Source organism: Ambystoma mexicanum, chromosome 7q, assembly GCF_040938575.1.
Source record: "Ambystoma mexicanum isolate Mex_15411 chromosome 7q, UKY_AmexF1_1, whole genome shotgun sequence".
NCBI classification, from domain to species: Eukaryota; Metazoa; Chordata; class Amphibia; order Caudata; family Ambystomatidae; genus Ambystoma; species Ambystoma mexicanum.
Window position 1 is genome coordinate 600,742,118 of NC_090941.1, and position 24,727 is coordinate 600,766,844.

Below are 24,727 nucleotides of genomic sequence, written 5' to 3' on the forward strand. Positions count from 1 at the left end.
CAACATAGCGTTTTGAAATATGCTGCAGTATTTTGGTTCGGGGCATACGTGTTTACCAAACTTATTTCCTTGTTTTCCACCAATCCCTTCACCTCAACCATCCTCCCATCTGTCTCCACCAGCGTCTGCAGCAGCTGAAACGGGACATGTGGCGCTACCCAAATGATCACTCCCCTGGCATAAGCCGAATATAGAGAACCCACCATCGTCCCCTTCCATTTCCTCTTGATCATTTCCAACTTATCTTGCGTCAGATGAGTCTCTTGCAGCAAGGCGATATCAATTTTCTGTCTTCGTAAGTATAGCATCACCTTATTCCTCTTCAGATAACTATTAAGCCCCAAAACGTTTCAAGTAATTATTCTAAGATCCCCCATGGCATGACAGAGTCCTTTCCCTCCCCTCCCCTCCACCCATGCAGGCCAAATTCAATTGCTCAACTCTTCTATGTAGGCTCGTATTCCCATTTAAACTCCCCTGAACTATATACACACAACAAACTCTCCTGCTTTACCTGCCCTTACGCAACAACACCCTCCCCAACTGTTGCCCAGCTCCATCCCTGGATCTCGGGCACCTACACATCTAGCCCTTTCTGGCAAAAGCCTATACTCGAGGCTCAGTAGGGTGAAGTCGGCTAATGGCCACTAAACTACTAATTCTAAGGGGTAGGTTGCTTCCATCCCTTTGCTCCTATTTCCCATTTTACTATGCTTAATGTTAGTGCTACCCAGCTGACACATGCATTTTATTCACTATATTCCAGTCCAGCTGAGGCGTAAGGTCCAAAGGCTGCAAAATGTTAATCAAATCTCCTTTTCCGCCATGACAGGACCCCTCCCACTTATCCCCTCAGTGTCCATGACACAGACTCCTCACTTGTTGTGCTCCTGACGATTTCGTTCCGCGTCCTGCTACGGATAGCCCTGCAAGTCCAACCACAACGCCGCCTCCTCTGGGGTGTCAAAGAAAAGCGCTCTGCTCTTGTGCAAAACCTTTAGTTTTGCCGGGTACAGAAGCATATACTTGATACCAGCCGTGCTCAACCTCCTCTTGACAGCCACGTAGCTATACCTCTGCCTCAGCATCGTGTAATCAGGGTACGCCGTGATGTTGGTGGATGCTCTCTCTTTCGTTCCACCCTTACGAAAATACTCCAGGATCTTCTCCCTGTCTTTATAGTTCAGAATCCTCGCAATTATCGGCCTCGGCGGGGCCCCAAGTCGAGGTTTCCTCATCAGGGCCCGATGCGCTCGCTCAGCAGTGAACCCCTGTGAGAGCTTGTCTACCGCTATCTCCTGAAGGATCATGTTCTCCACATAGTCCATGGGGTCTTGGTCCTCTTCTCCCTCCGGCAGGCCGACCACCCTTATGTTGTTCCTTCTCGCCCTTCCTTCCGCTTCTTCCACGCGATTCTCGAGGTTGGCAACCTGCACGTTTAACACGTGGACCTCTTTTGCATTGTTTGCACTGACATCTGTGTTGATCTTCACCGCGCTTTCTAGGCCACTTGTTCTTTCTGCCAGCGCCCTAACATCTTGTCGGAGCAGGGTGACTTCAATTCCCACCGCATCAATTTTGTTCTCTAGGGCCGTTCGCAAGTCCGCCATTGCTGCACCCCATTTCGTGCTTAACTCTGTTATGGCCGCTAGGACCTGATGGTTATCTCCTTCTGTGGCGCCTTCTGCAGGGGTCACCACCGTGCTCTGTGCTGGTGTTGTGGGTGTACGCTGCGCCTTCGCAAAAGTCTCCACTGTGGGTTGTTTATTCTTTGTTCTTGCTACCTTAACTGACATTGCGCAATCCTTGTTGTGCGTCCGGTTCTAGCTATTCAATGTTGTTGTGGCGTTCCCAGGTCTGGCAGGCACCGGGGTGTCTACCGCAGCAGGTTGCGTCATGCTATGGCGCATAAAATTGCGTTTTAGGTGGACTGTGTCCTCCCACGTATTGTTACGCTCACCTGGACCCCACAGGGGTGTCGATCGGACCCGGACAGCTGCGGTCTCCTTCAACGTGATGCGTAGTGCAGAGATGACTGTCTGGACCGGCCCGCCTAGTCTTGTCTGCTGGACCCGAAGAAGTATTTTCCTGCAAGTGGAGACAGGGATTAACCACCTGTGGGTTTTAATGATGGCCTTCCGACTGTTCTCGCTCTCCCCCACTAATCACCTCCGGTATCCCCTTAGTAACCTCACCTTATGTTCGTAAAAGATGAGCTCTCCATCCTGCGTGTCTTGCAGGGACGCGTAGATACCAGTTACTTCACTGGTTTGAAGACGTTGGGAGAGTTCTGGTAAATATTGACTCTGAAGTCCCTGGCGGGATTGGTAAGTATCAAGTTCAAAGAGTTCAATGTGCCCGATGTTCACTCTTGTCCCCTTCCTTCCTTAAGTTGCAACTGAGTTTGTGAGAAGAAGGTTTCGTAGCTGCTGCTGGCGTTCAGGTAAGAGTCTGTGTTACCCAACGCTGTCCGGTAACTATTGCATGCGTTAACGTGTTGTTTTTCTCCCTCTTTACAGATGCGGCACATGAAAACGTGGAGAGTTATGGAATAATACCGCCGGTGGTAAGTCTATGGTGGTAAGAGGTTGTATTTGTTGATTCCCTTGGCTCACCTTGTTTTTTCTTGTGTCCCCTAGGTGCCGGATTACGGCGAAGAAATGATGGAGACAGTGCCGGATCGAAAGATGCTGTGAGAACTGGCGAGTATGGCGCCGTGCTGGAGCTGGCGAAGCGACGCGTGCAGGACTGATGTACTTTCCAGGTCCGGAGATGAAATGGTTCCGGAATTAGGTGAGGAATTTGAAATAAGTCTGTTTTCTAACCTTGTCCTTTTCTTCTTCTTTATTCTAGGAGCTCCGGATTCGAGGCGGGCGTGGCAGAAGACTGGATGCTGGCTGCAGGCACGCGGGCGTGGCAGAAGACTGGATGCTGGCTGCAGGCACGGTGAGCGTCACACTGCTGGATGCAGAATAACGCGAAGCATGTGCTGCTGTTCGGGTGTGGTTTAAATAAGTAGTTCCAGGTAAGAAGTTCCTTAGAGCCACGCCCGAGTAAAAAATAGTCCCTGTAACAAAATAGTCCCATCCAGGCCTCATGTAGTCTTGGAGTCTTTTGCAGCATGGTCTGCATCAGGTAAGTAAAGTCTATGAGCCTGGCGCTAAGGCGCCAGGACTGAACCCAGACAGCCCCTGGCCGAGGCTGCTGAGGTTTAAACAAATGTCTGGATGCCTGCTCCCAGAGCTGAGGGCCTTGGTCCTGATGCCCGGGGGTAGGCATCATGACACGTATATTCTCCGTCTACAATTATCCGTGCGCCGTCGACATGTTTCTGAGGGTCATTCAGTTCGCCCTATCTGCCACCACCACCGTGTCTCAGGCCCCAAGAAGTCTAGTGCTTTATGTCCACTCTAAAGGGAGCTTCCCCCGGGCATCTACGCTTGGCCCGGTCAATTCTTGCTTCTTGTGCTATGGTCCTCTAGCAACCATTTAGGCCAATCCGGTTGTCACTCCCCATTTTCTGTTTTGCTACCAGTGTCTCACAATCCGTTGAGCCGCTTCTGCTGTGTTCTCTCACACCCTCATGGGTCCTCATCAATCCAGCCGTGCCGCCACCTTGCCTGCCCCCCCCTCCTCCCACAAAGTGCCAGCTCCGTCTAGCGCCTGGGTCCGTCATCCCAGAAGCGCTCGCTTGCTAACACACATTTTTTTTTATCCCTTCCTTCCGTTGTCAGCTTGCCTGGTCACAATCAATTTTGCAGAGTTTAGTTGTGCACTTGTAATAGTATATTGCACGCATTCACTCATGCGCAATCAGTTTACCATCATAACCCTCACTGTACCGCGCCAGGGGGCATGATAGCGCTTCACTTCCCAGACCGCTACTAACCCGCAGGGTCAAGTATGTAGAACTGCTATATGCTGTATCCCGTGTCGGCTTTCCAAGACGCGCCCCAGCAGGGTATCTGCTCGCACACCGCGCTTCCCACGGCTCACTCTAGTGTCCCCAAGCACTTGCCAGCAAGCCGACCAGTATCCTATGTAGTGGCGATCCATTTGGGGTCGGATGATCTTGTTACAGTGTTCGCGTCCTGCAACTTCTGACCCAGGCGTTCACGGCCCGCTCCACGGGTTACGCCGGTGATTTATTACAGAGGCGGCCCTTTGCTCTGCGGGGCCCGGCCGTCGCTTTTGCCTCCAACGCCGCACTATATACATGCAATCCTCCGTTTCCAGCACTGTGCGCTCTCGCCGGCTGGCTCAGCTGTGCCAGATCGTCGGGGCGCTTCTTAGCGCATGAAGGGTTTCAACAGGCACTCGCAGTCGGCGTGCCTCTTCCCTTCACCATGGTCCACAGTTATGCTGGCAGAGGACCCCCGCTCTCTGCAGCCGCCCGACTCGAGCAGTATGTCATTTTGTGTATTTCACCAGCGATCAGCTACTGTAGCCATCTACCGAAGATAGCTAATCCATTACAGGGGTGTGCCCCTCGGAATCTTTTTGTTCTCGGCCGCTGCCATTTTGATGTCCCTCTCGCGGCCGGCTCCGAGAAACAAAGTATCCATTTGCCTGTTCCACAGCCTTGAACGTGCAGCCAGCCTGTTCATACTCTGCCCAGCGCCTTCCCACGCCTTTCCATGTGTTGTGAATCTGTCGTTGGTTCAAATGATATGCGTTTTCTGTCGGATCAAGTCGTCAGATCACGGAGCCCACAGGAATCACAGCCTATACCATGGCTGCCAAGCCTCATTATATCATTATTCCTATAATTGTCTAATATTTTACGAGGCAGTCTTTCCCTCAACGTAAATGACGGTAGTAACTCCCTCATTATACATGATCTTTTTTATTATATTGGCTATTAGGTATTAGCTATTAAAAACACTAACTGGATACAATTTAGTCAAATTACCATCAATCAGTGGTGGAACAATTTTCTAACGTTCATAGGCTGGAAACATTTACTGCTAACACACCCTTTCTGTTAGCAAAATATAAAATAAAATGGCCTTTATTAATTTTTCACCATCTTATAACGCACCTACTTCCATATGGTAGTTAATCTGATCTTGTGTAGAAAATATATTTGCGTGTCCAGGTACGTTTCATTCAACTGTAGATTGCTTCATTTCCACCCTTACAAACTCCTCCCCTTTCTTATTGGTATACATTCCTTGTGTTTCATGTTGTTTGTATTTGTGTTATTTAAAATATATTATTGAACTACTTATCAATATACCCCCCGATTTATGTTTTGTCTCATTCAAGTTGGCGTATATTTTGACAACCTCAATTAACTCGGCTATCGAGTTTTTATACGTGTTGAATTTAGTTATCCAAATTGTATACATCTCTTGTTTTCTATATTGGTAATCTCGAGGCTAACCTTCACATTAAACTACTTGTATTACTGGTTGTCTTAATAGCTCTGCTGAATATGAATTGTCACTTGTCATGCCAAAAATGTCAGAAATTAAACTAAAAAAGAAAAAAATAAGGCACGAAAAATGAAATGGGAGGGAAACTCTCCCTGCGCTGGCAGATATAGGGACTGACTAGTGCCCCAAAACATGCGAGTTGAGCAGGTGAGTGGGTCTACAAAGACCTCACTCGCCCCAAAAGCAAACAGAATTCCAAAAGCATGGCACTTAGGCTGGGGATTCCATTGAAATCCATAGAGGGAAGCTTGCAAAAAGGAGCACTTTCTCCAACACAAGCCTTGACGTAGCCAACAGATGATTCTGTCCTACAGGCAGCCATGTCCCACCGATTTACACACGTTTAACATTACATATTTCTATATCATGAATTTCTACAAATCATCCCAATTAAATTAATAACACAATACTACTAGCCTTTCCCTTTTCTTTCTAAAATAAAAAATGATGAAACGGACTGCAGTGCTTATTACCTGCTATTAACCAATTATATTTCTGATGGGTGTTTTTCCCGGAAGGGGCGTTTCAAATCACCTTAATGTGGCAAGAAATGTAGACAACAATGTGCCACTGGCGTATATATAGCCCTGCAAAAATGCTATATAAAAGTTCCAAGCCTACAAATTCTTTGTATACAATTATTTTTTTTGTGTGACTATCACTAAAATCATAACTAAAACCGAGAGTTGTTCCATTATAGTACTTTATTCTAGGACTCGGCAAGGTCTCTTTACATACCAAAATAAAAAAAGTGTTGTACGAGGTCTCATGCCCCAAATAACACTGCCGTAACAAGATTTACCTCTACAAATATCATGTTATTTGATATTAGAGGTCATTCAAGAAGAGCAACATATTCCATTTACACAGCCAATTTTCTTGTATTCATGCCATCTCCTAATTTCATGGTTTTTCACTCACCAATGTAGCCTTGACCGGGTGAATCTATTGTAGGTGCTGCAAACTCCTGTAAACATTTACAAACAAGAGTACATTAAAATCTAGATAACAAACTGTGATAAAAGTTACCATATGTATAACGAAGGCTACAGGATTACTAAGCACTGTGTTTTTAGCAAGCCACAGCAGTTCTAAGAAGCCGATGAATTGAAACATTGTCGATTTTGGGATTTCTGCAAAACACTACGGAAATGGTAGTACAATTCTGGCCTTCACAGAAGGAAAAATGAATGACATGGGTTTGACTTTTTCGGTACGTATGTTTTTACAATTTCAAAGTAGCCCGGAAGTCAGTGGAGAAAACTATGATAAAAGCAATGTCACGTGTCAGAATCACATTCCATCGGGGCTATGGGAATGGTATTCTCTGTAGCTTCACTCTGAAAGACCAGTGTGGCTGGGACAGGGTCACATATCTAGTCAGTGATACTGAAAAGGGAAATGAGCACTTGCCATAACATGCTAGGATAAATGCCTAAAGGTTGGGAGGGTTAATAAAGGACACAAAAGTTGCATAAGCTACTAATATTTGATGGGGAATAATTCACTCTTGGTGAGTACGAAATTGTGTGCTCGGGAGCAACTGCAATTCATGGCAAGGAGGGAGAGGGGCAACTATTATGCCTGGCTAGGAGCTTGCACACTGTAGATGTTCAATCAGATGCCACTGTAAGAAATGTATCGGACTCACTTTGGAAAGTACAATAGGTTTAGGGCAGAGTTAGTCAAACAATAGAAAACAAACTGTGGCCGGTTTTTACTCACCGCTACAGAATTACAAACGTGCAATAATTTTGACAAACCCAGCTACACATTTCGAAAGCGGAAAATGTGAACGAATGTGTACATCTTACTCCACACAGAGACAAATGAACTCATTTTTCTATAATTAATTCAATAGATTCCCGCTACCGTAATCCCATTGCATCTTCCCATTTTGTTAGTTCTGTGTTCATACCCTATTCCTGCGCTTCTCCACACCCACATTTTCGCAGTGTTTATTTCTTTAGCCTTCACAGACTACGGTTTGGTTACCAGAGGCGGGGGCACAAAATGCCATTTTCTCAAGGTATCAGAGCCATAAGACCAGTATGGCGGGTATTGGTGCAGTATAAAAGCCTTATAGCCTAACACAACAAGGACCTTAGGGCATAGTGCCAATTGCTTATTCCAATCCTTGATTACAGAACAAAATACTACCTGAAAATACTGTTCAAAATAATATCAGTTGGGAGCTGGTCTTAGAAACGGATTATACCAATAACCAACTGTCATAATATGTAGTATATGTTAAGTGTGGTCACCGAATTTTAAAGTAAAGAACAAGTTACTTACCTGTAACACATACACCCCGAATCAAAACACAGCGGCATACTACAGAACGCTGTGTACTAACCTCAGTAGGTGTGTGGGGAGTGCGGCGATCTGGGGAGGGGACTTTAACTGTGTATTGAACCCCAAGATGGATAGGTCGGATGGGAAAACTGACAGACCCGCCCCTGCGGCTAGAGCGTTACAGACATTATTAGCTGACTTCGGCTTGGAGGATGTGTGGAGGATGAAATACCCAAAGGAGAGGCAATACTCGCATTTCTCTGCCCCTCAGCAGTTACACACAAGGCTAAACTATGTCTTTGCTATGTTGGAGACAATCACAGAGATCACACAGGCGGAATATAAAGCGAGGGTCCTTTCGGACCACTCGCCCCTGGTACTCGAATGGCAATATTGCCCCCCGAGAGCTAGGATTCCGACATGGCGTCTCCGAGCAGAGGCACTCAAAGGTCCCTGTTTTAGGGAAGATATGAGGGAGGAGATTATTAACTATTTTGAAATAAATACTGGCAGCGTGGACTCGGCGGGCACATTATGGGAAGCCTTTAAGGTCGTGATGAGAGGAATAGCCATTGCAAAATCAGGCCTGCAGGGGGGGGGTCCTGGTCGACCTAAAAGATACAGAAAGGAAACTGGAAAATGCATTGGTGGGAGGAATTAACTCGAAGGAAGGTATGGAGCGGATACTTAAACTCCAGCAGGAATGTGCGGGGCACTGGGAAAGACTGTGTAACCTCAACTATAAAAAATATATAAAGAAACAGCATGCGGGAGGAGATAAAACAGGAAGGCTCTTAGCATGGTTATACAAGAGAGGAACCCCCACACCCACGATTAGAACAATAACGAGAGGAGATGGTAGGATAGTGGACACCCAAGACAGAGTTAATCAGGAGTTTGCAGAGTATTACAAGTCGTTATATGATGATGGAGGGAGCAGTAATTATGAGAAGATAATTGAAACACTGGAGGACATTGGACTGCCCAAGATAAGTGTAGAGGAAATAGAGGAGCTAGATGCACTGATTACTTTGGAGGAGTTAGAAGAGGTGGTGAGGCAGCTGCCTACTAGCAAGACTCTGGGGGCTGATGGATTCCCAAGTGAATTCTACAAAGTATATAGGGAGGAAGTGCTCCCCCCAATGTTAGAAATGCTGAATGAAGCGTTTGAGGTGGGAAGGTTGCCAGAGTCACTTAGAGAGGCGATTATAATACCGCTCCCCAAGCCCAACAAACCTGGGCATAGCTGTGGTTCCTACAGACCGTTGTCGATGCTGAATCAGGACAGCAAAATATTGACGGCTGTCTTGGCAAACAGATTGCAGAGAGTCATTGGCAAACTAATACACCCTGACCAGACAGGCTATGTCCCCAATAGGAACATAACTAACAATCATAGACGACTCCAACGGGTGATTGAGTTTGGAAGCGAGAGCAAAGGTGAAATGGCAATCGTGTCCTTGGACGCAGTAAAGGCATTCCACTCGGTCAAGTGGCCATGGCTGCTGGCAGGCCTGGCGGGCTATGGAATGGGACCGGGATACATATGATGGGCGAAGATGTTATATAGTGAACCGTTGGCCAGAGTTAGAACAGGAAAGGTCAAGAAAAAATTAGGGCCGCCTGGCGGGGTCCTGATATACCCAGGTGGGCACATGTATAAATATCAAAAATAATCAGGATGAGAGATCCTATAAGCAGTTGTGTGGTTCTGAACATATACATTTATTTCCAAACAACACAAAATATTTTTGATGACTTTGTATTTATTTTACAGTACTTTCGATAAGCACGAGAGTAATAGACAAACGAATAGGAGTGATTATATTTGGTGGTAATACAAGGCGAGTATCAACCTCTGTGATATTGAGGTACAAAATTTCCACATAAGGGCACAATCACATATGATGGTAGGAAAGACCTACAGTTGAACACGGTGCACCCGGGACGGGGAGTAGTCCAGGGCGTGGTTAACACAGGGTGTACACAACAGTTTCTACAGAACATACACGAGGAGGAGGTTTCACAGTTGTGTCACAGGGGATCGACAAGGGGGTGTTTCGGCCAAATCGGGCTTGATTGGAGCCTGTCTGTGTGTTGGCCTTCATCAGGATAGACACCGGTTGCTGTGTTGTCTGTATTGTCTGTGGAAGAGATAAGGGCTGTAAGGATCTCGGGAAATTGTTGAGTGATTCAAGAAAAATACTGAATACGGCTTAGTGGTGCCATGATGATACATCGCATTGTGCATCAGTGGACAGCTTACCTGCTGTAGCAGTAGGGTTCTGTGAATAATCCTGTATGGTTTCTGGATTGTGGGTGCGTAATGCACTAAGAAAAGGCTGCTGATTCCTGTAGGCCGGTGTAGTCTCAGGGTCCTGCGAGCCGGAGAGTGGGCCTACGTAGGTCCCAAATCTAAGGGGAAACAAGTATGGACCATGAGGCATAATGGCGGTCCGATACGTTGGTGGTCTCAATTGGTTGTGGTTCCAGTTGTCAAATGGAACAAAACCAGAACGGGGGTCAATGTACACATTGGACGAGCGGACTCATTAGTGGGTGCTCGTGCTGGTGGTTGGTGGCGTGAAAGATGTCGTGCCTCAACACAGTGTGTTGCGCGGGACGACATCTCGATGGGCTCAAAAACCGCTGAGGTGTCCATAGTGTGAGCACAATCCATTGGTTGGTAAGGTGCAGGCCTTGGGTGGTGGTCTGCCACTGATGTAGTGAGGCAAGGCGCCTGGAGGTGTAGTGCCTGGTGCACTATGAAACGACAGAGCTAATACCATGCGTGGTTCATGGTCAAAAGTGGGCTGAGTGGTGATGCCCGGCTGATGACGTGCAAAAATATATACGAATATATTTACGAGTATCCATTTGCATGGGGCTGTCATGCTAAATCATTTGATGGTGGTCGCAGAGTGGTTGTGACACATTATTGGGTACAGTGGCACGTTTGGTGCTAATGTTCGAGGGCGCGTAGTGCGGCTGTCCAAGTGTATTAAGTGAGGTAACCGCCATCTGGTGGGATCGTGCGGATGTATTTAGCGTGAGGGTGCCTCAAGGTCTGATTGTTGTATCAAAACAAAGGGCTCAGAAACGCAACCATGAGTGATGGTGCCTCGAGGTCTAATTCAAAAGATCGGTTCGCAAGTCTAAAGAGGCCGCGTAGTGCAAGACCCTCCAGGGCGAGATGAGTGCTGCACAAAAAGAAACGATCGAGCAGCGGTCCGCTAGGCGAAACTTACCACGAAAGGACAGGTGCAAGCGTCACTGCGGGGTCCCCAGCGTGAAGTGGTTGCTGTAAGGTCCGGATGTGCTTCCTGGTGAGAAGTACACTTATTGGATGTGAGGGAGCCAATGAGAGCGCGCGGATGATCGTGGCAGCAAATGCCTCAACCAATCACCACGATAGAGCACGAGCTGGCTGATGGGTAATACATACCCATCGGGTTGGACTACATAAAGCTCGGGGCCTCATGAGGATTGTGGTCCGGTCTGTTTGGATCCCAAAAAGAAAAAGGGATACGTGCTTCAGGAGGGTTCAGAATTAAAAAGGTTGCGTCTGGATGTTGTTGATTACACATTTCCACACGTGGGGAAGGTGTACAAATGGATGGTGTGTGCCGCTGGGTCAAACAGCGTTTGTGGGCACCTTGGGAGGGAGCTCAATAAACACCAATGCCGTCGATGCTGCAACTTGATAATGTGTTGGGTGATCACACAGGGCTGGTTGGTGTCCCAGAGATAATGTCTGGGGGACCAAACAGGTAAAAACATGTTTTACATACTGCAGATGTCACTTGTGTGGCCAGCCAACCGGTGTACTAGAGCGGTACATATATTCGTGCTTACACATAATTAAAACATGACGGTTTCATGGTTGTACTTGCAACAAGGTGCATGCATTTTTCTTACTCAAAAAGAAAACATGAAGGATGCATGCTTACAATGAGGTGTATACATTTTTCTTATGCATGATTGAAATGTGACGTCTGCATATTCGTATTGGTAGTCAGGTTAAACAACAAAAAATCTCTGTCCCCCACATATGAGGGGTGACTTCCGAGATAACTAAATTCACCCAGTTAGCACAAAGCACTTCCAAAAACAGTGATGCTGGTGATGGTTGCTACTAAGTGCGTAATTGGTAGAACTTGTGCGAGTGCGACTATTCTGAAGCACGGGTGGGATGTAACCCCCCCCCCCAGCAGCGGGGGATGGCATCTCACACTATTACGGCTTGCATAGGTGGATGGACAGTTGTCACCAGAAGTGTTTCCATTCCACGGTGATGTTGAGGCCGTTGTTGTAACGCTCACCTGGTTCCCACGGAGGCGCAGATCCTGGCTGGACAGTTACTGTGTCTTCAATTGAGAAGCGCAGGACTCGGATGGTTCTCTGGACCGGACCTCCTCTTATGGAATGTCTGACTTGTAGAGTAAGGTGTCTGCAGGCGGAAGAAAAAGGGATTAATGGCTGGTTGTTGGTTGGGCTTCTCCTCCTTATTCGTTTTTTCCCTGAGGCCGCCCAAAGTCTGAATGAGCTCTCACCTTAGATATGTAAATGCTGGGCTCTCCATCCTGCGACTGATGCAGGGGCGCTGGGGTTCCAGTTACTTCACTGGGATTGCTTTAAGTCTCTTGTAGCCTCAGAGGGTTTAAAGCTGCTGAAGAAGCGATGCCGTCGTTTTCTGCACGAGCGGATGCTGGTTGGTTTGTAAAGTTCGAGAGCACCTTTTTAATGAAGTCTTTGCCTTTGTTTCTTAGGTGCCGAAATGCTATATGCTGAGCATACGGATGCACGCAAGTATGAAGGTCCGTGCACGTGGAGGAGCACGTAAGTAATATGCTTGCTGACAGGTTTATTCGCACCTCTTAATGTCTTAATGTCTTTTTCTTGATTTGCAGGTGCGGCGATGCAGCGGAAAAGGAGATGGCGAGGAGCGCACAGCTCCGGTAAGTGAAAATATAATTGCGTCCAATTTTCCCCTTTTTGCACTAACCGGAGTTCTTTGTCTTGCAGGTAGAGGCCGCGGGATTCGGAAATGCCGTGGGTTCAGGTAAGTAAGCGCGGCTGCTAAAACGTTAAAGGCCGCGGGATTCGGAAAATGCCAAGGTTTCAGGTAAGTAAGCGTGGCTGCTAAAGAGTTGCCTTTTGCTAACCTGATGTTCCTTTGCTGGCAGGTGCAGCCGGAGGCTGGATCCCTGGATGGTAAGTGAAGATCTGACTTGTTTTCACAGGCTGGAGCAGAAGATATCACTAGAAGACTGGAGCTGACTCGGTGAGCGTCCTGCTGCAGATGCAGAATAACGCGAAGCACGTTCTTCCAATCGGGTGTGGTTTAAATAGTGTTGAGGTGATTAGGTATCTTCCTCCTCAACCTCGCCCAAGAGAAAAAGAGTTCCTGTGTTCCAGAGTCAAGGAGTGATGCCAGCCCCACCCAGGTAAGAAAGTAGTTCCAGATTCGGAAAAATAGTCCCACCCAGCAGAAGGCTGGGGCTTCATTTTGCCAGGACTTGTGAAGGTGAGTATGCAGCATGGTCTGCTACAGGTAAGTCCACCCAAGCACCTTTATCCAAAGTATGAGCCCGGCACCTCTGGCGCCGGGACTGGTGATTCTTATGAGCCTGGCGCCAACGGCGCCAGGACATGGTCCAGAGGGCCCCGATAGGGGTCGGTTGGGACCAAGGGCGGGGGTTGTGAGCCTGCTTCCGGGGATGTTGGGCTTGTCCTGACTCCTTGGAAACAGTGCTCATGACAGCACCCCCCCTCAAGGCCCCTCCCAAAATTGTCTCCCCCGGGGGTTTTGGTTTGTCGGGAAAGGTTCGGTGGAATCTTTTGATTAGGCGAGGTGCGTGGACGTATTCAGAGGGTTCCCATGATCGTTCTTGAGGCCCGTAGCCCTTCCAGTCAATCAGATAGTATAGCTTGGACTTAATGATCTTGGAGTCCAGGATGTTTTTAACCTCAAATTCGAGTTCTCCATTAACTTGAATAGGTTCTGGAGCTTTAGTCAATCGGGTTCCAGGCTGCATTGGTTTTAGTAGAGATACGTGGAATACTGGATGTATTTTCATGTGGGACGGCAAGCCCAATTTGACAGCCACTGGATTTATTATGGCGGTGACAGGATATGGTCCCAGGTATTTTGGATTGAAGGTGCGAGGCCCTTTAAGAGTTAAATGTTTAGTGGATAACCAAACTAGGTCTCCAACCCGGTATTGGGGGGCCTCCCTTCGATGTCGGTCTGCTCCCTTTTTATACTGTTCTTTGGCTAGTTGAAGATGGGTCGTGGCTTCCTTGAAAGCTTGAGTGATAGCAGTGTGTAGATGATCTACGGCAGGTGTTCCGAGATCCTGAGGTGGATCAAGATTGGAGGTTCGAGGGTGAATCCCGTATAAGAGGTAAAAGGGACTTTTTCCGGTTCCTGAATGGATCAAATTGTTGTAGGCGTATTCGGCGATCCAAAGGATGTCTTTCCAATTACTTTCCGACTGTTGCAGCATGCAACGTAAATATTGTTCTAGAGTTTGATTTGTCCTCTCGGTTTGCCCATCGGTCTGGGGGTGATGGCTGGTTGAAAGTGTCACATCGATTTGAGCTAGATGACAGCAATTTCGCCAAAAGTGCGATATAAACTGGCTTCCTCTATCTGAGATCAAAATTGAAGGGAAACCATGTAACCGAACAATGTTTGAGGAATTCTCGGGCCAGGGCTGAAGCTGAGGGTAAGCCCTTCAGTGGGATGAAGTGGGCCATTTTAGAAAACAAATCCACGATTACTAAAATGGTGTTGTATCCGGAGCATGAGGGTAAATCAGTAATGAAGTCCATGGAAAGGGTATGCCAGGGGTGTGGCGGGATGTCTAGTGGGTGTAATAGGCCGGCTGTTTTTTCTTTCTGACTTGTTTTGGGCGCACACCCCACAAGACATTACAAAGTCCTTGATATCCTTTCTCCATGATGGCCACCAGAAGTGTCTCTTGATCTTTTCTGAGGTTTTGGCAATGCCAGGATGTCCTTCCATTAAAGAATCATGGTAGCAAGAGATTACTTGTCTTGGTAAATCAGTACCAGGTAAGTATAGTCGTCCTTGAAAATAAAGCAAATCCTGAGACACGGTGAAGTCCTTTCCTTTCTGTTGCCAGTTCTGTAGATCTGAAGGAGTCACAAGTTGTTTGGCCTTTGCTTCGATATCTTCGATGGATTGCGAGGAGACCAGGCCCAGGATTCTTTGTTCAGGAATTATAGGCACGGGTTCAGGATTGACCATGTGTTCCTCCATTCCAATCCGGGAAAGGGCATCTGCTTTGCCATTCTTGTTGCCTGGACGATAAGTGATTATAAAGTCAAATTCGGCAAAAAACAGAGCCCACCGAAGTTGTCTGGAGGATTGAGCTTTAGCAGTCTTCAAATACTGTAAGTTGCGATGATCGGTGATTACTGTGACTGTGTGTTTGGCTCCAAGGAGGTAGTGCCGCCAGGCCTTGAAGGCGGATTTAATAGCTAGAAGTTCTTTATCAGTGATGGTGTAGTTGATTTCGGGCGCCGAGAACTTGCGGGACCAGAATGCCACAGGGTGTAACTGGTTAGCTTCTGGATCCCTCTGTGATAAAATCGCCCCCATTGCCAAGCTGGAGGCGTCGGTCTCAACGATATAAGGAAGGTCCGGGCGCGGGTGTTTTAATATAGGTGCTGAGATAAACTTGGCTTTTAACTCCTGAAAGGCCTGTTCTGCCTCTGCTGTCCACTCGAAACGTTTATTCTTTTTTAAAAGAGCCGTAATGGGCTGAACTATTCGTGAAAATTCCGGGATAAACCGGCGGTAAAAGTTGGCGAAACCTAACATGCTTTGTACTCCCTTCGCGGAAGTTGGTGATGGCCACTTGATGATAGCGTCAACTTTCCTCGAGTCCATGTGGACCCCGTTGGGGGTCAAAATGAAACCTAAAAATTCGACCTCGGTGACATGAAAAACACATTTTTCAAGCGTGGCAAAAAGTTTATGTTGGCGAAGCCTTTCAAGAACAGCTCTGACGTGTTTCTGATGCTCTGCTTCAGAAGATGAGTACACAAGGATGTCATCAATGTAGACGACTACACAAACGTCTATAGGTTCTCTAAGGACGTCATTCATGAAGTACTGGAAGGCGGCCGGAGCATTGCAAAGACCAGAGGGCATCACTTGGTATTCAAATAGTCCATACTTGGTGCGAAAGGCCGTCTTCCATTCGTCGCCTTCTTTGATCCGTACCAAGTGGTACGCTCCCCGAAGATCTAGCTTGGTGTATATACAGGCACTTTTAACTTGGTCAAGGAGTTCCGGAATTAGAGGTAAGGGATACCTATTCTTTACCGTGATTTGGTTCAGGGCACGATAATCTATACAGGTCCTAAGGTCACCTTTTTTCGGCACGAAGAACAAAGCTGAGGATACTGGAGACTTTGAAGGACGGATGAATCCGTTGGCTAGGTACTGGTCCAGATACTGTCGCAAATGAAGATTCTCAGGCTCGGTAAGGGCATAAATTCTACTACAGGGGGGAGTGGATCCGGGTATCAAGTCTATTTGACAGTCGTACGACCTGTGGGGAGGTAGAGTATTCGCCTGCTCCTTCTGAAAAACGTCTTGGAATTCCTGATACTCTATAGGCAGTTGCAGACTTTCGGATGTTGTCGCTGCTAGTCCAATACTGGGTCGAGGATAACAAGTGGGGGCACACTCTGGAAACCGTATTGTCTTTGCTCGCCAATCAATTTGAGGATTGTGTTTCTCCAACCAGGGAATCCCCAATATTACTTGGCATTGAGGAGCCTTGATCACATCGAACATGATCACCTCACAATGTCCATCTTGACTTAATAACGTCACTTCCGTGGTGGTATGGGTCACTGGTCCAGAAGCTATTTCCGTACCATCCACTGTGGTAATAACGTCTTTAATTGCCTTAGGACAGAGGGGTAGGTTCATCCTGGAAGCCATTTCGTGGTCTACATAATTACCAATTGCTCCGCTATCAATGTATGCTTTAATAGCATGCAAACGATCCGGTTGCTCTGGATTCATGAGGACCATTGAAACTATGAAATGCGAGGTCAAAGAACTGGTTTTAACGCTCGGCAAGCGGACCTCTACACTTGTCGGGCGAGGTCGTTTCCCGGCTCCGGCCTTTCGGTATTTTTATCAGAAGCTCCCACTGTCTTCTTTGAAGGTTTCACTGGGCATTCTCGAAGGAAATGTCCTGAATTTCCACAATAGAGGCATAACTGCAACTGTCTTCTCCTGTCGCGTTCTTTCTGGGTTAAAGGGCCCTTCATGACCCCTATTTGCATAGGTTCTACGGCTTCAGCTCCCTTGGTGGAATTCTGTGGTTTGGAGAACACTCGAGTTTCGAACCTGGAGCTGTCTGCCTTCCTGTTTTGCAATCTGTGATCCAATTGGACCACTAAATCGATGTATTCAGAACAATCCTGAGGAGGATTTACTACCTGAGCTAGAACATCTTTGAGTTCTCCCCGCAGACCTCTGTGGAACAGCGTGATCCTCTTGTCCTCGGGTCATCTGGTTTCAACTACTAGCCTATTAAATGATGCAATATAAGCCAGGAGATCCTGATTGCCTTGCCGTAAGGAAAGGAGTTCGTTATCTAAGGCCTGGCCCTGGGAATGTCTTGCAAACAGTCTTTCCATGCTGGTCTGGAATGCTTGGAAATCGTGAAGAATCGGATCATCCTGTGCAACTAGAGGAACCGACCAATCAGCAGCACTGCCGCTAAGATATGAAAGCACAAAGGCTACCTTAGTCTGGTCCGTCAGAAAAGCAGCTGGTCTACACAGAAAGTGCAATCGGCACTGGTTGATGAAAACCGCAAACCTTTTAGGATCACCAGAGAAGCGTTCGGGCGGAGCCAAAGGCACATTTCCGGGTAGGTTGATTTGTACCGGACTGGCCGAGGCTGCAGGAATGTAGCTCCTTCCCGTAGGCAAAGGGGTTTGCCCCGCTTGTGATTGTAACAACTGTCTGGCAAGATCATCAGTTTGTTCTTTTGATACAATCAATTCTCTCCTCAGGGCATTCGTTTCCTGGCGGGCTGCATGTACCTCTGCTCTTAATTCCCCTAATAGCTGGGCTAGTTGATCAGTGTCTGAGGTTTCCATTGCGCCTGGGTAGGAAGTTATTGGATGGCTTCGCGTTCTGTAACGCTCACCTGGTTCCCACGGAGGCGCAGATCCTGGCTGGACAGTTACCGTGTCTTCAATTGAGAAGCGCAGGACTCGGATGGTTCTCTGGACCGGACCTCCTCTTATGGAATGTCTGACTTGTAGAGTAAGGTGTCTGCAGGCGGAAGAAAAAGGGATTAATGGCTGGTTGTTGGTTGGGCTTCTCCTCCTTATTCGTTTTTTCCCTGAGGCCGCCCAAAGTCTGAATGAGCTCTCACCTTAGATATGTAAATGCTGGGCTCTCCATCCTGCGACTGATGCAGGGGCGCTGGGGTTCCAGTTACTTCACTGGGATTGCTTTAAGTCTCTTGTAGCCTCAGAGGGTTTAAAGCTGCTGAAGAAGCGATGCCGTCGTTTTCTGCACGAGCGGATGCTGGTTGGTTTGTAAAGTTCGAGAGCACCTTTTTAATGAAGTCTTTGCCTTTGTTTCTTAGGTACCGAAATGCTATATGCTGAGCATACGGATGCACGTAAGTATGAAGGTCCGTGCACGTGGAGGAGCACGTAAGTAATATGCTTGCTGACAGGTTTATTCGCACCTCTTAATGTCTTTTTCTTGATTTGCAGGTGCAGAGATGCAGCGGAAAAGGAGATGGCGAGGAGCACACAGCACCGGTAAGTGAAAATATAATTGCGTCCAATTTTCCCCTTTTTGCACTAACCGGAGTTCTTGGTCTTGCAGGTAGAGGCCGCGGGATTCGGAAAATGCCGTGGGTCCAGGTAAGTAAGCGCGGCTGCTAAAACGTTGACCGGAGTTCTTTGTCTTGCAGGTAAAGGCCGCGGGATTCGGAAAATTCCGTGGTTTCAGGTAAGTAAGCGCGGCTGCTAAAGCATTGCCTTTTGCTAACCTGATGTTCCTTTGCTGGCAGGTGCAGCCGGAGGCTGGATCCCTGGATGGTAAGTGAAGATCTGACTTGTTTTCACAGGCTGGAGCAGAAGATATCACTAGAAGACTGGAGCTGACTCGGTAAGCGTCCTGCTGCAGATGCAGAATAACGCGAAGCACGTTCTTCCAATCGGGTGTGGTTTAAATAGTGTTGAGATGATTAGGTGTCTTCCTCCTCAGCCTCGCCCAAGAGAAAAAGAGTTCCTGTGTTCCAGAGTCAAGGAGTGATGCCAGCCCCACCCAGGTAAGAAAGTAGTTCCAGATTCGGAAAAATAGTCCCACCCAGCAGAAGGCTGGGGCTTCATTTTGCCAGGACTTGTGAAGGTGAGTATGCAGCATGGTCTGCTACAGGTAAGTCCACCCAAGCACCTTTATCCAAAGTATGAGCCCGGCACCTCTGGCGCCAGGACTGGTGATTCTTATGAGCCTGGCGCCAAGACATGGTCCAGAGGGCCCCGATAGGGGTCGGTTGGGACTAGGGGCGGGGGTTGTGAGCCTGCTTCCGGGGATGTTGGCCTTGTCCTGACTCCTTGGAAACAGTGCTCATGACAGCTGTGGACTGAATCAAGTTTGTGGACCCATTTTTGTTCTAATTTTAAAAGGGCCAGATTGATGTCCCCTCCACGTCGTTGTGGCTGTAGTTGTTGTAGAACAGTCCAGGTGAATTGTTCGTGCGTGTGTCCTTTTTTACTGAAGTGTTCGACCAGAGGTTTATCTTGTACTAGATTTTTAATGCAGGATCTGTGTTCATTGATCCTTTCCTTCACGGGTCTAAACCAGGTTGCACGGGCATTTGATGGCGTAGACAACATATTTGCTCTCACAATTCGTGTGATTGTTCATGTTCCAGGTGAAATCCTTATGAGTGAAGGTTTTGCTGTTTGTGGTATAACGACATGCGACACACCGGCCGCAGCTGAAATGTCCCACTACTGGTGGAAGGTTCCATAAAGTGGCTGATGTCTTTGTGGGTTCCTGGAAGGTATGGACCAACGTGTCTTTGAGGTTTTTGTTTTTCATGAAGGCAAACAGAGGTTTTTTGGCTAGGCTGCCCTCGTTTTTGATCAGGTGCCAGTGTTTGTTAATTGTAACCCTAATCAGGTTGCTCACTGGGTTGTACGTGGTGACACAGACGGTCCTGTCGATAGAACAAGTTACTTCTTACCTTGTAACGTTCTTTCGACGGGATGTTCCTCCGACGTATTCCTCATCCTAGATATATCCTTCCAGCTCTGCTGGCCTCGGAAAAATTTTTCTCTAGAGGGCGCTGCGCGTCGACGTCCCTCGAGTCGATGTCCCTCGACAGCCGCCATATCGACGCTCGACGTCATCCTGCCTATGAAGGCCGCACGCAGCGTCCGTTGCTCAGTTCTGTTTTGTAGCCCACAGTATTACTGTCTGGACTAGACTAATCACCCTGAAGGAGCGTAAGCTGCAACAACAAGGGAAGTAGAACTGCGGGGATGGATGGAAGGGTCGATGAGGAATACGTCGGAGGAACATCCCGTCGAAAGAACGTTACAAGGTAAGAAGTAACTTGTTCTTCGAAGGGATTGTGTCCTCCGACGTATTCCTCATCTTAGATAGGCTCCCATAGCAGTATTCTATATTCGGAGGAGGGAGTACTGACTTCACGCTGTCTTCTATTGATGAATAGAATGCAGTACAGCCCTCCCAAACCTAGTCTCTTGACTAGAGGAGGAATGAGAAAGTAAGGGGAGTACCAACCCTTGTCCCTCTCCGCTACAGGTACCGGTTCTATGGCACCTTTCTCTAGCAGGTCCAAAATTTCCTGCAAGAGGAGCGGATCTGGAGCTTTCTGAGAGCTGATCCCCGGTGGATGACTGAGGTATACGTAGGAAAGGCAGGCAGTAACCTTGGGCGACTGTTTCCAATGCCCAAGCATCTGACGTGATAGCCTGCCATACCGTCAGATGTTGAGTCAACCTGCCTCCTACAGGTGTCCTGTGAGGGGAGTCCTCAGAGTGGTTTTGGGGCGGCTGATGTAGATGCCGATGGTAAAGAGGCACCTGCTGTTGCTGCGGCTTTAGAATATCTACCCCGTCCACCTCGGGTAGTTCTTCTTTGACCCCTTTGAGCCGGTCGTCCTCTACCTCTTCCGAATGCGGAGTAGAAGGGAAAGGACTTGCCCCTCGCAGAGGTTCCTGTGGAACGAAAAGGAGTCTGACGGATTGCAGCTCCTAGGGATTTTGCTGCAGCTTTTGAAGTTTGCAGTTTCTCTAAACTGTCATCCGCCTTTTTCCCGAACAAAGAAGAGCCATCGAATGGCATGTTCAAGAGCCTGGCTTGCACATCTGGGGCAAAACCCGACTTTCTCAACTAAGCGAATCTCCTGGTTGATGTACTTGTCGCCATTGCTCTGCTGATACTGTCAGCCGAATCAATGCCCGTCTGGAGGGATTCGCACATAGCGTCTTTACCGTCCTGTATAATATTCAGGAACGCATCCCTTTCTTCTCCCTCCGGGATGCAGTCAGCCGCTGTAGAAGCACACTCCCAAAGTGTATGGCTGAACCTAGCAAGGGTGCAAGTAGCATTAACAGACTTTAACGCCATGCTACATGCTGAAAAGACTTTCTTTGCCATAGCATCATATTTTTTATCGTCCCTGTCCTGTGGGACTGTAGGATAAGCCGTCTTGACATCGGTAGAGGATGCGGCTTGTACCACCAGACTTTCTGGGGATGGATGTTTAGACAAAAACTCTGGGTCTGTGGAAGATACCCTGTACTTTGCAGACAGTTTTTTATTTACTGCTGGTATTACATCTGGGGTTTCCCAGTTTGTCATGATCTTTCTCTGAAGAGCTTTATGAAAGGGCACCACTGGATCCTCTTGTGGGCCTTTGTCAAGAATATCCGTGAGGTCATCTTGCTGGAAAGATTGTGAAGGTGCAGACCACCCCATGAACTCTGTAATCCTGGCCATTAAGGCTCTGTAGGGGGTTTCAGCATGCTCCCCCGGGTCTGGCTTAGCAAAATCCACCTCAGGGGAAGTGTCTAACCCACTTGCCTCATGTAAAGAATCATGAAGATCCTTTAATCTGCGCTCTTCAGAGGAAACTTCCTCTCTAACTGGGGTTACAGGTCCCTGTAACTCAAATGTGTCTTGTTCAGACAAATCACCCTCTTCTAAAATTGAGGATATAGTTCTCAATTGTTCTGAACTCATAAAGGGAGTAAATCCCATTTCCAAGGCAGAGGGTGCCGAACTTGTCATTATTGGCCCCGAAAACGTCGATGTCGTCGAAGGCTTCGAGCGTGGCGTCGAAAACAGAGGTGGAGGCCTCGAGGACCTCGACAGAATTGGAATTCTACTCGACAATATCGACGCCATCGACGTCGAGGGCCTGGGGATAGTCACTGGATGAGTGGTCACCGTGACTTTTCTTGGCGTCGACGCCGGTGTCGAGGCCGGCGTCGAGTCGACAGACCCGTGTGTCGAAGGTCCCTTCGACAACGGCGTCGAAGACATCGACCTCGACGTCGACGGAACCTTCGTCGACGGCGTCGACGGAACCTTCGAGGAAGGTTTGGAGGTCATAGTCCTGCTCGAGGGTTCGAGACGCGCTCGAGAGGTTTCTTTCGCCGGGTACTGCGACTCGCTGCGTTTTTGACCTTCGGGTCTTTCGACCAGAGCATCGCTCTCGGCAGTCTTCGAGGGGGTCGAGGCTGCTTTCTCGAAGACGCTCATCATATTTTTTCGGAATTCCTCCCATTCAGCCCGGGAACTATGTTTCGTGGGGCAAGGGATTCTTTTTGGCGAAACAGAGGTAGAAGAAGAAGGAGAAGGGGATCTTCGACATCTCCTCTTCGAGTGCTTCGATCTCGAGGAGTGATGAGACCCACTCCGAGACCTGGAGCGCGAATGGTGACGAGGAGACGAATGTCTCGACTTCGTTGACGAAGAAGAAGCTTTAAAAGTCTTACCTTTCTCCAGCTTCCCCCTACGCTCCTTCAGGGCCTTAGCTGTCATGGACATACAGTCCTCGCATTCCGAACAATGGTGTTCAGCTCCCAAGCACCACAGACAATTTCTGTGAGGATCGGTCAACGACATCTTTTTCCCACAATCTCGACATTTTTTGAAGCCGGATCGAGGAGTTGTCGGTTCCGACGAGGAAGCCATCGAGTACGGATCGAATAACTCGAGGTAAATAGGATTAATCTGACTAAGAACTGAGCAACGGTATTCCGAGGCACCGAGTAAGCGCCGAAAAACGGAACTGAGCAACGGACGCTGCGCGCGGCCTTTAAAGGCAGGATGACGTCGAGCGTCGATACAGTGGCTGTCGAGGGACATCGACTCGAGGGACGTCGACGCACAGCGCCCTCTAGAGAAAAAAATTTTCCGAGGCCAGCAGAGCTGGAAGGATATATCTAAAATGAGGAATACGTCGGATGACACAATCCCTTCGAAGGATCTTTTTCTCTTGTGGTAAGACAGATGGAGCGGTCGGTGTTGGCCGCTCTTTTCTTGGCCATCCTGATGGATTTCTTTGGGTAGCCTCTGTCCTAGACGTGTCTGAAGTTGTTTAGGCATGTACTTCGAATTTGTCTTTGTCCGTGCAGTTCCTGCGGATCCGGAGGAATTGTCCATTGGGGAGATTGTACTTCAACCCTTGGGGATGGTAGCTGGAAAAGTGTAGCAGACTGTTTGTCGGTTGGCTTTCTGAAAAGTTCGGTTTTCAACAAATCTCCGGAGCGGTAGATATGTAGGTCGAGAAAATTGATGGCTTGGAAATCCCACTCTATGGTGAACTTGATATGGGTATTTCGGGCGTTGAGCCACTGGTGAAACTCCTGTAGTAAATCCTTGCTTTCTTCCCAGATTAGGAGGACGTTGTGGTCGATGTAGCGATGCCAGGTCTTGATGCGAGCTTTGTAGCGGTTGTTGTTGTGGTAGATATTGTAATTCTCATACTGCACCATATAGAGATTAGCCACGTCTGGTGCGAAGGTTGCACCCATGCTGACACCTTTGATCTGTTGATACATCTGTTGTCTGAACAGGAAAAAGTTTTCTCCCATGACTATGCGGATGCACTCCAAGAGGAAGTTGGTGGGAGTGGTGGTCGTATCTGTCCTTTTCTCGAGACAGGTGGCGAGGGCTTGTAGTCCTTCCAGGTGGGGGATGGACGTATACAGGGCCTCGACGTCCATGGTGACGAGGAGCGAGTCGGTGGTCAAAGTGAGGGTATCTAAGAGCTTGATGATTTCCGTGATGTCCTTGATGTAGGATTCCATCTTACCGACGAACGGTTTCATGAAGTGATCTGTGTACAATGATAGAGGTTCTAGGAGGGAGTCATATGCGGAAACAATTGGTCGACCTGGTGGTTTGGTGGCATGTTTATGTATTTTGGCCAAAATATAAAATGCTGGGATCCTGGGGTGTGTTGTCACTTCATGAAACCTTCATGACCACCGACTCGATCCTAGTCACCATGGACGTCGAGGCCCTGTATACGTCCATCCCCCAACTGGAAGGACTACAAGCCCTCGCAAACTGCCTTGAATAAAAGGGCAGATACGACCACCACTCCCACCAACTTCCTCTTGGAGTGCATCCGCGTAGCCATGGGAGAAAACATTTTCCTGTTCAGACAACAGATGTATCAACAGATCAAAGGCGTCCGCATGGGTGTAACCTTCGTACCAGACGTGGCTAATCTCTATATGGCGCAGTATGAGAATGACAATATCTACCACAACAACAACCCCTACAAGGCTCGCATCAAGACCTGGCGTCGCTACATCGACGAAGTCCTCCTAATATGGGAAGGAAGCAAGGATTTACTACTGGAGTTTCACCAGTGGCTCAACGCCCGAAATACCCATATCAAGTTCACCATAGAGTGAGA

The 24,727-nt window shown here is 48.0% G+C and overlaps 1 protein-coding gene across 2 annotated transcripts in view; it reads right to left on the bottom strand.

The window, feature by feature from the left end:
• The window catches only part of EXOSC8 (exosome component 8), a 639,075-nt gene that overhangs the window by 433,676 nt on the left and 180,672 nt on the right, over positions 1-24,727 (bottom strand). For both annotated transcript variants that reach the window (XM_069640787.1, XM_069640786.1), the window contains exon 5: positions 6,360-6,405. In XM_069640787.1, coding sequence (XP_069496888.1) covers positions 6,360-6,405 — 46 coding nt within the window. The remainder of the gene's footprint in view (positions 1-6,359; positions 6,406-24,727) is intronic.